Genomic DNA, 15,680 nt, shown 5'->3' with positions numbered 1-15,680 from the left:
AAAAAACCTAAAATTCTCAGCAGCCAACACCTCAGTTCCAACACCTCAGTTTGTAAGGCACCACTGGGAACTTGAAGTGCCCAAAGGATTTTTGATGTCTTAACTGAGGTGGTTTATGCTGAAGTGGGGGGATGTGTCAGAAAAGAGGGTTAGAACAGAAACCTTAAATACACAACTAGGAGCTCGAATGATGAATTTTAGTCGTTCAGTTCTGCTCTTTGGAAGGGTATGCCCCAGGCAGAAATGTGTGGGAGATATTCAGGGTGTCTGAGGTCAGAACTGAACTGACTCCAAGCTGCTGGCTTTCCCTGTTTAAATTTTTATTGGTTTTTTTAGAGGTGTCCCTAGTCCTAAGCTCTGGTACTTTGAATCATACACTTTTTTGTTAAATGTGACATCACGCTTTCTATAGTATGCAGAAAAGAATGGGGCAAAAGGACAAGGTAAAAAAACCCCCGAAGGTATGCAGTAAGACCCCGAGACTGGGCTGAGAACTGTTAGTTATTTTGGATTTCCAGCTAAAATAATAAGGCTCAGCAATGTATGGTGAAGGATGATGGCTCTCTAGAAGAGAGGCAGAAGAAAAGCAGTTAAATAACCTGTCCAAAAGCAGTGCAGAGCCAGATCCAACAGTCTGAACAGGAGACAGATGGTGTCACAGATGATGGATGATCACCACTGACACAGAACTGCGGAGTGAAGGGGTCGGTGCTGCTCCCTGGAAAGTCAGGGAGAGTCTGATCCTGGTTTTATTGTGTGCAAAGAGCAAAGCCTTTTTAGTCACCCAAGTCTGATCAGCACAAGCTGGAATTCCAGTCTTCGGTGTGAAACTCAAAACTGAGATGGAGTTTGCCTCCTTTACCTCCTCAAAGAGAAACCAGGATTAACCCTGAACAGGAAGCACCAGCTAATGGGGTCCTTGGGGCAATACAAAAGAAAAAGAATGTTTTTAGGGATAGATAAGCATGTCAAGGAAAGGCAGCACAAAACTTGGCAGTAGTTAATATGATAAAAAAGTGAATGAAGGCATTTAAGACAATGTGATAATATTATTCCTCTGGGTGTCTGGTGGGATGTTGGGTGGAAACAGAAAATGAGTATATTAGGTATTGCTGACATGGACATGCTTTTCAGATGAAGAACTTGTTAAAAATGCTCCTGTCAATCCTTCCATGTCCTTAAACTACCTGCCTGCCTGTTCCTCCTTCTTCAGATGCTAATTTTTAATCCCCTGATTAAGTTTGCTACTTTTTATTGCTTCTGACATAAGTCTGATACTTTAAGCATCAGATGATGGGTGATGACTAACAGGATAAAACTGAATTTTGGTTTGCTTAGCAGCACCCCAGTCACTACATCTCTTCAGAGAAAGCACAGAGTGATGTTTGATAGAGAAGGGAGATCAGCAATGAAAGATGGGAATGAGGTGGTGAAGACCAGGGTACAGCGCTGCTGACATCCAGAGATGACCAAACAGTGCCGTTAAAGCAGTACAAAGATGCTGGAGCTTGCAGTTCGGTTTTAGGGGAGTCGATGGGAGTATTTTTTTTTTCCATCAGAACGTCTCATTGGACGCCTAGAGTTTGTAAACATGAAGCACTTCAATGACAACAAGCAATATCAAAGTTTAATTCTGTATTCTGACTTTCTGTCAGTACTTTTTAGCAAGTAGGAAGGCTTAGCCTAATTTGTTGTACCACTAAAGTTTAAGCACAATAGATATTAAACAAATATCAGCCAGTACTTCAGTGAGGTTTCTTAGCCAAATGTTACAGTGTTAAGAGCCTGAATGAGCAATTGCATTTGAGAAATGCGAGTAATTACCTTATTTTGCAAAGGTTTAGCTGTGTGTTTAATTTTCTGCCTTTTGTGCCGTGTATTTGTAGATTTTATAGAATATAATATTTACAGCGTGAAAAGCAAATGCAAATAAAAGCAAATATGTGTAAACAGTGATAAATTAATGGATAATAATCCTGCCAAAGCAAACAAAAAAAATTGAGGGGGGGAGGGGAAACTGATTAAGAAAAACGAAAGCCTGTGGAAATCCAGGTCTTTAAGCAGTAAACATTACACAAACAGCCTGGGGTAGTACATAACTGAGAAATCTCACTGATTTCTTAAAGTCCTCCTGTCCTGACCTGCTCTTCTTGCCTCATTTATCTCCTATTATTCAGAGGCTTAAGCACAGTGGTCTGGTGGGTCTGGAACCCTCTGACTGCTCCACGTGTGAAATGCAGAATGTGCGTGGGTATAAACAGCGGTCAGGTGCCTGGAATTTGTGTTTATCTTGCAGCTCAGCTTAGCTTTCAGAGATCTCCCGTTCTCTCTGCTCGAGCCTGCTGACCGAAATCACGCGAGCTGCGCTGACATTTGGCAGATAGAGGCACGCTCTAATGAGCTCCGTGGCACAGGTAGTGCTTGGCATTCTCCCTGCTCCTCCTTCCCCCTCTCAGTGCTGGTGAGTTATCCCAGAAGAAGCCTCTGGGATATTCCTGCAGGCCTTAAATCTGGTCTCTAGTCTGAGTTTGGAGACGCTTCCCAGCAGCTGAGAGCCCTGGAGCGGATGAAGTGCAGTGCCAGGAGCCTGGGCAGAAGAAGGATGCCCTTTGGTTCCAGGGGGCATTGGGCTCGTGCAGGATTTCTTTGTGGGACACTCCAAACCTCGGGTTTCTCTCTTCCCCAGCAAAGCTGATGCGAGGTTGAAATGCCCCTGAAAGAGTTTCTCTGTCACAGGGGGCTCTCAGCCTCATGCTGTCCCTAAAATACTGTGCAGGGATGTTTGTGTTCCCTCTGGTGCCAAGGGAAATGCAAAGAAAAGGAAAAGAAACACTCCCTCAAATAATTTTTAAGCAAAACAAGTATACATGGCAATGTGCAGCGTAAGCACGTTTTGGACAAAGACTTTTTTTTGCCTTAATGAAATTTGTCCTTTTTTTAAAGATCATCTAACCATGTATGTGTGTATTGCTTGAGCCCTCGCATTTAACTCCAAAATATGATAAACTGAGAAAGGGAGGCAAAAATACAGCAAAAACAACAAAAGGAAAAAAACCGCACAACAACAAAAACAAACAGACAACAACAAAAAAAACCCCACCTCAAAATGTTAAAGTTATCTGAGAATTTATAAATGCAGAGGAGAGCAACCAAGAAAGAATAATCCTGAGAAGAACAAGGGCAGTCGTTATAGAACAGGTTTCTCTCATTAAAACTAGTGCAGCCACACTCGAAGGAAAACTGGGAAAATGCGATCTAAATAAGTAAAAGAAGAAAAAACTTTTAAGAAATCTGTGTTTACTCTGGCACGCGACTGGCCCACACTGCTTTGACATATTAGGAAGATTTTTGGCTGGGAGCTCCTAAAAGCACTTAAAAAGGCATATGTTTCTCTTCAGAATATAAGGGGCTTGGAATGCTTTCTTTAAACAGAATTCTTATAAATCTTTTTTTTTTTTTTTTTTAATTATTACTATTATTATTTCTTTTTATTTTTGTGTGCTCATTTTGGAACAATTTCCTTAACTCCATTCCTCAGACCATTTGAAATAATTATTTTACTGACTATTTTTGCCAATTGTGTGGCCTTAGCTATCTATATCCCCTTTCCAGAAGATGATTCCAATGCCACCAATTCCAATCTGGTAAGTCCTCAGTGGTGTTTAGTCCTTGCTATTTTGAAAGTCCTTTTGAAGAGTGATCGTAGGGAATGTAAATATATCCAGCAAAGATTAGAATGTCATAAATACTGGGTTTTGACTGCTATGCCTTGTCAATTCATTTTCCTGCCTGTTTCAGGGGAGCTGGTTTTAGAGGAGAATATTCCAAGAAGGTGCTGTATGTGTTGTTTAGGTTAACTTAAGTGCTTCTGCAACATGCTGAATTGGTAGATTTTAACCTGCAGGTATTTGTGGGAGATATCTTCTACTCAGAGATTATCTGGTGGTTTTTGCCTTACTGTGTGCCATTGTGAAGCTGGTACTGTCCTCCTCTCAAGTGATTGGTGATTAATTAATGCTTGCATTTCAGACACGTGCGTTGATTTGGATGAACAATATTTGTGGGGTTGGGTTTTTTTTGTTTGGTTTGGTGTTTATTTTTAATTTTTGGACTTTTTAAAAATAATTTCCTCTTGGGAATTATTGGGAGTATAGCTTTTTCTTCTGTCACCGCTGATGCCAGTGTTGGTACTTTGGGATTGAGCTGTCTGTATGAAAAGGAAGAGTGTTTACTTTTGGCTTAGCGTGAAGCCATAGCAAAGAATTCTGCTCAGTAAGGGCAGAACACAAACCAGCCCTGGAATGCAGTTCACTGAATTAGCAGAAAACATTTTATTTCCCTCTCAAATATGTGAATAAATCTCCTACTTGTCAGGTTGCATCAGGATGATAACTCATTCCCCGAGTTTTAGGAGCAGGGATGATGTTTCCTGGATAAAATTTATTGGGACTTAAGAAATTTTGGAGCGACAGTGGAGGAAAACAAAAACCATACTTCTAAAATAGTGACAACCGGGATGGCTGGCAGACATTGTAATTAAAGAGATTCATGCTGCTCTTGGAAGTCAGTCATCTGATTAAATCTCTCTTGAAGTTTTAGCAAACACATTGCAAACTTCAGGAACTGCCGAAACAATACCCCTATGCTTAAAAAAAAAAGTGGTAAAAATGTTGTAGAGTGGTGCATTTGCACTGTAACTCCTTAAAGAAGTACAAAAGGAGAAGAAGGAGGTGGTAAGTGATTGTTAACTACTCTCTACACCTACAGTACACGAGTTGGTCTTGTGTTTCTATGTTAGTGTGAGTCGGTGTTTCACAACCATGAGCTGTGGCGTGTGTATTCAAAAATTACTGTGTTTTATTCAATAAAACCAGACTCAGTTGATCCCCTGGTGAGGAACACAGGTATGTTTGTTGTGTGTTCTGACTTGCAGGGTTCAAAGAGGAAAATGAAGCGGATTTGAAGGATGGAGGACTCAGTTTGTTTTGAGTTTAATTGGGTTTTGGGTATTTGCCTCAATTCAGTGAGGGGACTGCTGGCTAAAACCAGGCTGAAAGTGTGTTTGTGATTGAATGAGACTTATCCAAACTGTTCTGCTGTCAAGCACTATGTGCTCCTTGTGATTGGAGTTTCCATTCTGCATCTGTTTTCCAAGAGATCTTTTGCATCATTTAGAGCGTTGACACAAACACTTGTGTTATTTGTTGGTAGAGTTTAAAAAACCCCTAGCCAAGCGAGAGGTGTCATCTCAGGGAACTTGGAAATGTTACAGCTTTGAGGATGAGGAGGAATTGTTAATTTAGCTAAATAGCTGTTCCACAGAAGTAGGGGAAGAAGAAAGTTAAATGAGTGATCTGCTTGACTCCACTTTGTTCTTTGTGTCGTAATGGAAAAAATAATTAAAACTGGAAAATGAGATACTTAGTGTGGACTTGTGAGGTCAAGGCTCTTCTGCATTATAGATCAGGGCCTGGAGCTCTGGCTGCTCAGCAGGCTGTGCTCTCCTGTTGGTCTGTGTTTGCTGCTGTTGTGTGTTGTTGCTGCTTCCTCAGTTTCCACGCTCGCCCCTCGTCGTGTGTACACTGCTACTGAGGAGCACGTAGCTGAGTGTTCAGCATGGGCTGTGTTCTGTGAGTAAAGTCCTGAGCAAATGGGTGGGATAAGGGAGGAAAAAAAAAATGTGAGTTGTGTTTTGGAATGGAATGGAGGAATAGATGAGAGTTAAAAGTTATTCCATCAGGCAGGAACCTTACAAGAGTGGGACCTTAGTGTGGAAGAGACTGGAAAGGAGCTGGGGTTATTAATGTGTTCCTGTAAAAGCTCATGCACTCACTTCATCTTTGAATTTATTTTTTTTACCTGTGGGCATCTATTTCCAGTCAGGTTTATTTTGTAGCCATGAATCTGAGGGCTGCAGAGGCTGTGATGTGGCACAGGCAAGGAGTTTTTGTGTGCACATGGGTCATGCACAGGTGTGTGTACTGTGCAGAAACGTGATTGAATGCGGGCAGAATTGTTCTGGCTGCCCAGAACTATTGATTCATTTTCATGTTGCAGTTTAGCTGTTTTAGGCTTAAAGCTCCCATAGAAACTCTCACAACCCTGGCTTCCTGAGACACCTCTAACTTCTGGAGATACGAGAAACTACAGAAAACATCATGGACAGCAACTGTTTTACAACTCTGAACCCTTTTCCAATAAGCTGCCAGATTTGCCTTAGGCTCTGCGTATTCCTTCTCCAAAGCTTCATCTTACCTTTTCAAATAACATTTTCCTTGGTGACTGAGGTTAAAATTCAATCAACTGCCTTCAACAAGCTGATGGAGTAGAGGGTGGTGAGGGAAGAAAAAGGAATCCTGGATTATGTGAGCGCCTTCTTTCCTTCTCTCTGTAAAGGCAGAAAAACAATACCTGAACAAAGCTTTGATGAATAACTGCTGTGTGGATTCCACATGTGACCAGCAGCTGGTCACACACGCAGAGCTCTGTGCCTTCCCCCTGTACCTGAACAAAACCTCTCCCACGTCTCCATTTGTCTTTAGCTGCAAGAGCTGTTTGATGTGATGCCTCAGTGGTGAGCACTGAACTTAGGCAGAGAAGAGTCCAGTAAATAATTCCTTCCCTTTTGCTTTAGCCAGCAATTGTGAATAGCTGTATGTGTAGTACAGGTTTAGGTTTAACACCACAAAGATGTTCTGCCTGCTTCTCTGCAATCTGTCTTCCTGTAATAATAATTCTTATTAATCTTCAGGCCTTTTTTATCGAGTCTAGGGGTGGTAGCTTGGACTGTGAAGCCATTTCAGTTTTCAAATGAACATTTATCCTAAACCCCAAATTTCTTACTTTTATCCTCGCTGCAGTGTCTTTGTCTCTGGCTTTAGGAAATATGCCAGAATAGTGCAATGTACTCGTAAAAAAATGCTTGAAATTGGCTTCAGCAGTTTTTAGGTGTTACTGCGAAAGTAACTGGAAAACTATTACATGAAAGTACTGGAAAACTATTGAACTTAACACAAATGGAGGGCAGTTGTATTAGATGCAGGGTTTTGTTTTGTTTTTTTTGTGCTAATGAACTTGCTGAGCCCTAATTTAAATTTACAAATAAAGTAAGCTCACGTATAACCCTGCACAAAGAATGGTTGTGTGTTAATGCAATCAGGAAAATTGGAGCTGGTTTGAAGGGGATTAAAGTCAGCCTGCCTCAGAGGCTGTGACTGATAGCAGGGCTTTCTGCTTGTTATCCCTGCAATTATGCGTTAGGACAGAGATAACAGACATTTAGGAATAAAACTGTAGGCTGCCTGAGATAGGAAGCCGAGAGGAAAATGCTTCTGTCACTTTACTGGCAAGTGCAAAGGGCAGCAGCCTGGCCAGTGTCACAGCAGGGTGATAACATAATGAGCTGGAGCAAGGTTTGCAGCACCTTCCAGGGATGGCAACTCTGTTGGTCGTTTATGCTTTGGATAAAGAGCAGGGGAAATCTTCCTTCTGTTTTGATAGTTCTGCTTTCCCTTCCTTGTCCTTCTCACAGGGGGCAAGTCCTGTTGTGCACTAGTGAATGTAAGGAGAGAGCTCTCGTGTTTGTGTGTGAGTTTACAGTGGGATGTCACCTCGGGAGTGACTTGTGGAACCTCAGACAGGACCCTGTGACGAGGAAGGTGGGATTTGTTTGCCTGCCAGCTCTTGTGCCCGTCAGTGTTTGTGGCTGCCCATGGAAAGGGAGGAGGTGTGGCTGCTTTCGTACCTGGTAATTATGGGAGTATCCCGTGGAGCAGGGGATTCCTGTATTAAAAAAGGAGAAAGTTGTTTTAAAGGGGTTTTCCCCCCTGGCATTTTTAGGAGATTGACACAAGAGGTGGGGATGTGACTATTACATTTTTCTCTATTGGCATAACAAACTTCAGCAATTTTTGTATCAGAATTCTAGAGTCACCACACAGAACAGGCTCAAATTTTCCTGTGTGAAATCAGAAAGAGTTAGAGAGCAAAGTGAGGGTGGGGAAGAAGCAAGGATGGGATTTTCTGGGTGAGGGTGAGGAAGAGCACAGCACAAAAGCGTTTTGGTTCTGTCGCCTCAGCGCTCTGCCCCTCCTGTGTGCCAGTCCCCAGCTGGCGAGGGAGCAGAGGAAGGGGAGATGCCGACCGCAGGGGTGAGGGGCAGGGTGCACACCGAGCTGATGAGCCCTGATAGGTTTATTAGCTCGGGCCTGATGCCCCTGCTGCAGCTGGGGGAGTGTGAGGAGCGAGCAGTGCCTGACAGAGCCACAAGAACCACGCTGGGGCGGCTGGAAAGGGACCGGGGTCAGGATGAGAAGAAAGGAAACTGTGCCAAAGAAGAATCCTTGAGGGTTCCTTCCAGAAAGATTGTGAGTCACTGTGTGATTTTTGAGGAAGCTGAGTATGATGGAATTCAAGCTCAGCGTTTCCCCGAGTTCTCAGAAACCCTGCTTCTGGCAGGGCGTGGTGCTCAGCACCCCCAGCTGCAGAAAAGCGCGGGGTGGGAGAACAAGCGTTGGGTTTGAGAGGGAGGCACTCAGCTTGTGTGCTGGTCCTGGTGTTGGCAAGCTGTGTGGCCTTGGATAATTTGCCATCTCAATCTTTCCATCACACCGTGACAAGAAATGCTGTAGAAAAGACTGTAAGGAAAGATGAAAATCCCTAGCAATCAATTCCAGGATAGCAGTCACTAACTAAAAAATAAATGCAAAAAGCAGTGTGGTTTTTTTGGTTTTTTTTAACATAGTTGTGTCATTTCCCAGACTTTGTGAAGATGAAACTGGTAATGCAGAGACTATGTATTATTAGCAGGAACAAAATCACTGGGTTCAGAGTCCCAACCAAATCCCAGCTTCTCTTGGCACCAGTGGCCTCAGTGTCCTCATCCAGTCTGTGCTTGTTGCTGTTTGCCATCTCTTTATGGGATCTGTGATGTCTCATGGCTGTGTCCGTCCCCATTCCTTTTTTTGATTTTAAATTCAGAATCCTTGCCAAGTGATTCTCCTTGTTCCAGTACACGTTCTAACAGACCTGTCCCTTATCCATTTTCCTCCTGGTGGTTTCATGTTTCCCACATGTTTTCTCATTTGATCTCAGTGCTCTCCTTACTCAGCTTCCTGACCACTTCTCTTGTTAATTTTACTCTTGAATTCCCTTTCTTTTCCTAAACCTGGGCTCTGTAACCGAGCAATTAATCCCATTGCACATTCCATCTCCTTGTTTTTAGCTTCATTCTCTACACATTGGTCTCCTAGTCTGAGCCTTTTGCTTTTGAAACCAGTGTTCTTCCCAATGCCTGAACACCAGCAGTAGACATGGATACTCACATGCACTTGCAGTGGGTCTGTAAGTTGTGTAAAATGCTAAGGATGATAAACTGCTACACTAAATTATCTAATGCCACAGAAAGAGTAGCTTAAAATTTGTAGGTTGTGTGTTTGTGTGTGATTTTGAAATTTTAGCTGTGTTTTGGTTCTGATTGAAGGCAAATTTATCGAGTTAGTCCAAACATTAAACTATTTATCCGTTTTTGTAGACAGCTCTGATTACAGTTTTCCCTTTCTTTGTGTGTAGGCTTTCTAAATCTTAACCAGTGTGTTAGTTGGGGTTTTTTTTCAGGTGGTAATTACTCGTGTTTATCAAACCTCAGGTTCAGTGTAGGATTTTTGTATGCGTGTTTTGTTTGGATTTTTTTTTTTTACCACTTATTTTACCTGTTCAGGAAAGATTGAAAAACTGTGGAGGCAGGCTAAATAAGAGTATTTAAGTAGTGATGTTTTCACTGCAGTCTGATTCCTGCCACCAGAAAAGTAACACTCTTGTCAAAGCAGTGGGAGTTTTCAAAGTGGCAGGTCACTTTTTTCTTGTCCTTTGATACAAGCATCCTTGTTCTTCTCTAAGTCTTTGGGATGCTGGACTTGTGTTTGTGTGCACTTCAGAACCTTTTTATGACATTAGGAAGGAGATAAGCATCTAGAAGATCTACAAATTCAATCGAGAATGTTACATATCACCTTTAGATTCCTTTATTCCTTTTGTGCTGCACCACATTCTTGGGTTTTCAGTGAGGCAAGCTTGCCATTGATTTCCCCAGAGTTTGACTCACCAAAAACCATCCCCTAATTCAGTGCATGCCACTGACAAACAATTGCTGGAACATCGGGCTTTGCTGACGTGCACAAAATCATTGACTCTGGAGGCAATGCTCCATGTACTTGTTCAAACTAGAAAAAAAAAACCCCAAGAACTTTTCGCAGCTCCCTTAGAAGTAAAATAATGGACGTGCCGCTTGCCAAGGGCCAGAATTGCCAAAAGGGAGGAATGCTTTGTGTGTTTGTCAGAGTTTTGACTGGCTGCTCCTCTCGAGGACAATTCCTATTTTCTCCTGTGCTTTCTAACTCCTGGAACATGAGGGTCTGTGTGTCATAGCAGCTCCTCGGTGCTCCTGGCTGAATGACAGACTCAGAGCAAGGTCAGACCATTCCTGGACTTCACCTGCAAGAAATGCTGGACAATATATAATTGATGTTGTCTGTCACCTCATGGAATGAAATCTTTTTGCTTGTACAATTCCCACAAAGAGCCTGTACTTTGCAAAGAGACTTCTTGATCAGGAATATGATGTTGAGAGACCACTGGCCAGGGAAAGGCTTCCAGCAAGCAGGAGGAAATATTCTTCAGTGTCTTTGCAGTGTGTTGCATTTCAGGCAGATGCTGGAAGGCTGGCTCAGCAGGTGATCTCCTGAGGAGATGTCTTTGCAGTGTGTTGCATTTCTGGCAGATGCTGGACGGCTGGCTCAGCAGGTGATCTCCTGAGGAGATGTCTTTGCAGTGTGTTGCATTTCTGGCAGGTGCTGGAAGGTTGGCTCAGCAGGTGATCTCCTGAGATGTCTTTGCACTGTGTTGCATTTCTGGCAGGTGCTGGAAGGCTGGCTCAGCAGGTGATCTCCTGAGGAGATGTCTTTGCAGTGTGTTGCATTTCTGGCAGATGCTGGACGGTTGGCTCAGCAAGTGATCTCCTGAGGAGATGTCTTTGCAGTGTGTTGCATTTCTGGCAGGTGCTGGAAGGCTGGCTCAGCAGGTGATCTCCTGAGGAGGTGTCTTTGCAGTGTGTTGCATTTCTGGCAGGTGCTGGAAGGCTGGCTCAGCAGGTGATCTCCTGAGGAGATGTCTTTGCAGTGTGTTGCATTTCTGGCAGATGCTGGAAGGCTGGCTCAGCAGGTGATCTCCTGAGGAGATGTCTTTGCAGTGTGTTGCATTTCTGGCAGGTGCTGGAAGGCTGGCTCAGCAGGTGATCTCCTGAGATGTCTTTGCAGTGTGTTGCATTTCTGGCAGGTGCTGGACGGCTGGCTCAGCAGGTGATCTCCTGAGGACACCCTCAGCAGGTTCTGTCTCCCCCAAGCCTAGGCAGGGGATCTGGACCATCTTTGGACAGCAGTGTTTTCCTGACTTTTTGCTGCCACCTTGGCAGCCTGTGATGACCTCTGGGACACCAGGGATCGCACATTTTGCTCGGTGGAGACACTTTAATGGTGTGCAGCTGCGAGGTTTGATAGACACACAGTGCAGGCTGATGTCTTGGTGCTCACAGTGAGCTCACCCATGCGGAGCTGAGCAAAGGAGCACCTTCGAGAGCTGTTGCCTTCCTGGGGCTGCTGCTGCTCCAGCTCCTTTCCAGCCTCTCCAGCAGGGGTGTCAGCACCTTCAGCCCTGCGTGCTGAATTGGGGATGGCACGTGTGAGATGCCCAGCTCCTGCAGCAGCAGCTTCCCAGGGTGGAAATGGGACGTGTGTGCTTCCCAGGCCAGCTGTGCAGCTGTTCCTCAGGCTGTCCTGACAAACTTGCTCTGGTGGAGAGCGTGGGGTTTGGGAATTCGTCGTCTTCTGCTGGTTTGCCTTTGTCCGTTGCTTGTAAAATTTATATTTAGGTAGCTTATATTAGGAGCTGAGGCGAGCGTCTTTTGCATATGGTTATCTTCATCTGCTGTGTTGAAATGTTTTTCTACTTAGCAATAAATGTGCTTAATCTTTCGCTGTGACTCTTTGATCTGGAGCATGGTGAATGCTTTTTATGTGGCTGTTTTAAAATGTTTCAGTCCTATTACATGCCCTCAAATATAAAACCTCACACAAAAGCGGAACTTGCATGTAATTTTATTATTATTATTTTTTTTTATCCATTGAAAACCACTTACAGTGCTGTTGTCCTTGTGTGGCCTCATTGTCTGAGTCACTTTTAAACAAGAATCCCTGTTTAGATGAGATTATGCAGGCAAACGTGGTCACAATAGATTTTGTTTTTAAAGATCTCATTGCATAGTTGCAACGATTTCGTTTCACAACCTAAACTTTTGTTTAAAAAAACCAAACTGCTTCTCCTCATTATGGTCATCAAGATAATGCCTGAATCTGTGTAAAAGACCCATCAGTGCCCTTCAGGAGCAGTTGGCTGAGATGAGAAATGTGAATTGAAATAACAACAGAGGGATGTTACAGCTCCTATAGCGGAGGCTGAATCATGGCAACGACAAAGGAAGGTCTCAAACACACAGGATTGGTGTCACTGTGGCAGCTATTGGGGCATCTAATTGTCAAGGGTTGTTTTGCTGTAGAACAAGGAAATCTGCTGCTTCTGCTCTTCAAAATCCCTGCTGTCCTTGCAGCAGGAGGAAGGGAATGCAGGAATTCCGGATTCCCAGTGCTGTGAGATGCCCCAGGTGCCTCCGGAGGCCAAGAACCCAGCTGGGTGTTTGCTTGTGTGAATACTGAATAGTCATGTGCAGCTCTCTGGCGATTCTGGGGTTCTCTGTAAAATCCAGGGCTGTGTGTCCAAGCAGGGAGAGCAGGAGGTAAAAGCTGGCACCTACGTGGAGATGTCTGGGCTGGATGTGCAGCTGTGGTTCACAACTTAGATTGAATTCACAGGGACCAGCAAAAGCCTGATAAATCTCTTTTCACCCAAACAACTTGTATGCTGATTGTTATAGGTCATAAACTGTGATACATTCTTCCCTTATTCAACCTGAACCAAGTTTTAGCTGTGAATCAAGTCACTTTTTTATAGACGTTATTAAATATTTTCATTGTATCCTACTTCTCATTTGACAATTAGACGATTTTTATCCATCTCAGGGGTGTGATGCTTTCCTCCTGACATAAATAAATTCTGGTTTATAGAATAAATTCTTGTTTATAGCAGTCCATTCTCTAGCATTGCCCTTTACTTACTTAAATTAAGTGTTTACTACATTTTACATGCTTAAAATTACATTCCACTTTTAGCTTTTTTTTTTTAAATATTGGCTATAAATATTAATGTCCAGATCAACTCGCTCTCCAGTTTCATTGTCCCTAGGATAAAACCAGCACTGCTGCTCTTTTGTTTTCCTTTTGACACATCAGGCTGTTGCATGCAAGTGTTTGACAGCTCATAGGGGAAAAAGGGAGAAGCCGCTGAAGCAAAGTTGAGTGTTTTAACCCTTCAGAGGCCATGAATGTGATAATGTTTGAGTGGTTTTAATGGTTTTTTTTTCTTCTGTACTGAAGTCTTACTGAGCAGAAGAAAAAGAGGAGGACAAAATAAATGCAGAAATGCGTTTGTAACTTTCAGAAGGTCTAATTCTGCTAAATTTTGAGCTTGCACTTAGCAGTCCTTGTCCAGAGGATATGGCAGTATGAGGGACAGAGCAGGGGCTCATCTGGGGAGAATGCAGTGTGGTATTTGAGAGAAGTAACTGCTGATACAACCCTGGAAATACCTCTGGTAAATAGCCCTTGAAATAAATTCAGTCCTGGCTGAGAGTTCCCTTTGGAAATGGGAACCTTTGCTCTCACATTTCAATATGTATTGAAAGAGGAGACCGAGACAGATCTCAGCTTGTGTTCAGGCTGCTGCTCCTGGGTTTCCCTCAGTTCCTCTTGGTTACTCAAGTTCTTTTCTGTGGCACTCAGCTAGCAGTGTTAGGCTCTGATGTGAATTAGAGGAATGTCTTTAAAACAGAGTTTTCTGTGGTTCATTCCTCCCTTCCATCCCCCAGACCTGAACCAGACACATCTGCCAGTCTGTTTGTGTCCACTGCTGCTCTTTGATAATGTACAAAGAAAAGTTTCACTGGATGCAAACCACTCTTAAATGAACAGCAATTTCCCAAGTGGGATTTTCGTATCACTGGTTCTTCAGTATGTCTTGGACTTTTTTTTTTTTTTAATGCCTCTATTGTTCCAATTCATTGAAGCAGAATTCATGGAGAGCACGGCTCTGCCTTTGCTGGGCTCCACTTCTGAGCTCTTCCCGTGGGTGAGGGCTGTGGATGCTTCTGCGTGATGCTCATAGCACATCACATCTCTCACTGAGAGGCTGTGTGATTGCCAGAGCCAGGTCCTTTTGTTAGGAAAATTAATCCACGAACACCAGAGGTTTATGTCCAAAAAGGAGACAGAGGAGTCCTTTTACTTTATTGGAATAAAGGGAGAGGCCATTGGGCATTTCCCCTGGGGTCTCTCAGTTTTTCGAAGGATGCAGCCTCCTTTTTATCCCAATTTCCCGGCTGCATTTCCCTCTCTCTTCCCCCTTTGGCTGAGGTACTTGAGAGGTACAGACTTCCCAAAATGCCTAAGACCTAGATTCCCCTTTTAATGTATAACCACCCGCTAATTTTTAATTTTTATGGGATTTATGGGTTTTCCCTATTGTTGCTTTCACCTTTCAAACTTATGGTTTGTTTGCAAACGCAAATTTCTTCTTTTTCCATTCATCAATCAGTGGAATCCTTCCCATTGTTTCTCTTATCTCTCAGTGCTGGTTTTATCTACTAGCAGACCCAGGGCTTCTTTGTAAAGACAAATCTCGTTCCTCTCACTTTCCCGGTCATTCCCAGTCTTTTCCAAAAGCACCCAGTGGTGCTGAGGCAGGAGTTGAGGGCACAGGAGCTGCTCCCTTGCCTGGCGCGCAGACACAGCAGTCTGTGCAGGGGAGGAGGCTGTTGTGCCTCTGGAGCAGAGCAGGTGAGGCCCTGCACTGCTCTCCCTTGGGCACATCTCAGCTGTGATCTGGAGGGGGCTCAAACCCCCTCCAGTCGATGCCTGTGTGGGCAGATCTGGGCACGGCTCGGCTCGGTGACAGCCTCTGCTGCCTCTGGCTCTGGCACTGATGTGCCTTTACTGTTCCAGCCCAGAGGGCAAACTGGGCTCTGCAGAGCCTTTGACCTTTGGAAAGCATGAAAATCCATAGGGAGCTGAAAATTATTCCTTTTTCATTGAGCTGCTTAAAATAAAGTGGCCTATGACCTCTCGAAAGTGTGTCTGACCCTGTGGGAGTAGGAAGGGACCAAAGTGAACTAGACCATAGCAGGAGCCAGAGGTGAACACAGATTCCAAGTTGCAGGCAAATTCCATAGATCAGACTATATTTTAAAGTGGGAGGTGGTGATTTCAGGCCCCTGGTGCTGCTTTCTGCCGGTCATATAAATTCATGCTAGAACTGCTTTATCAAGAGAAAGGAAGATGTTTATGATGGGCTGGTAAGAACAACCTCACTTCTATGTGAAAGCTGTTAAAGGATGATGTAAAAATGTAGGGAGCTTTTTCCTCCATACATTCCTCTACTGATCTACAGATTTACACTGAGAATAAAAATGTATTTCCTACCTCTGTGTAAATTCTGACGGGTTATGCTTGTGTTAAAAG

General features: G+C 43.6%; 1 protein-coding gene across 2 annotated transcripts in view; it reads left to right on the top strand.

The window, feature by feature from the left end:
- CACNA1C (calcium voltage-gated channel subunit alpha1 C) overlaps positions 1-15,680 on the top strand; it is a 463,700-nt gene that overhangs the window by 74,067 nt on the left and 373,953 nt on the right. For both annotated transcript variants that reach the window (XM_058420136.1, XM_058420137.1), the window contains exon 3: positions 3,540-3,644. In XM_058420136.1, the coding sequence (XP_058276119.1) occupies positions 3,540-3,644 (105 nt within the window). The remainder of the gene's footprint in view (positions 1-3,539; positions 3,645-15,680) is intronic.

The sequence above is a fragment of the Hirundo rustica genome, chromosome 4 (assembly GCF_015227805.2).
Source record: "Hirundo rustica isolate bHirRus1 chromosome 4, bHirRus1.pri.v3, whole genome shotgun sequence".
In the NCBI taxonomy this organism is placed as follows: Eukaryota; Metazoa; Chordata; class Aves; order Passeriformes; family Hirundinidae; genus Hirundo; species Hirundo rustica.
This window is presented reverse-complemented; position numbering and strand designations above follow the sequence as displayed.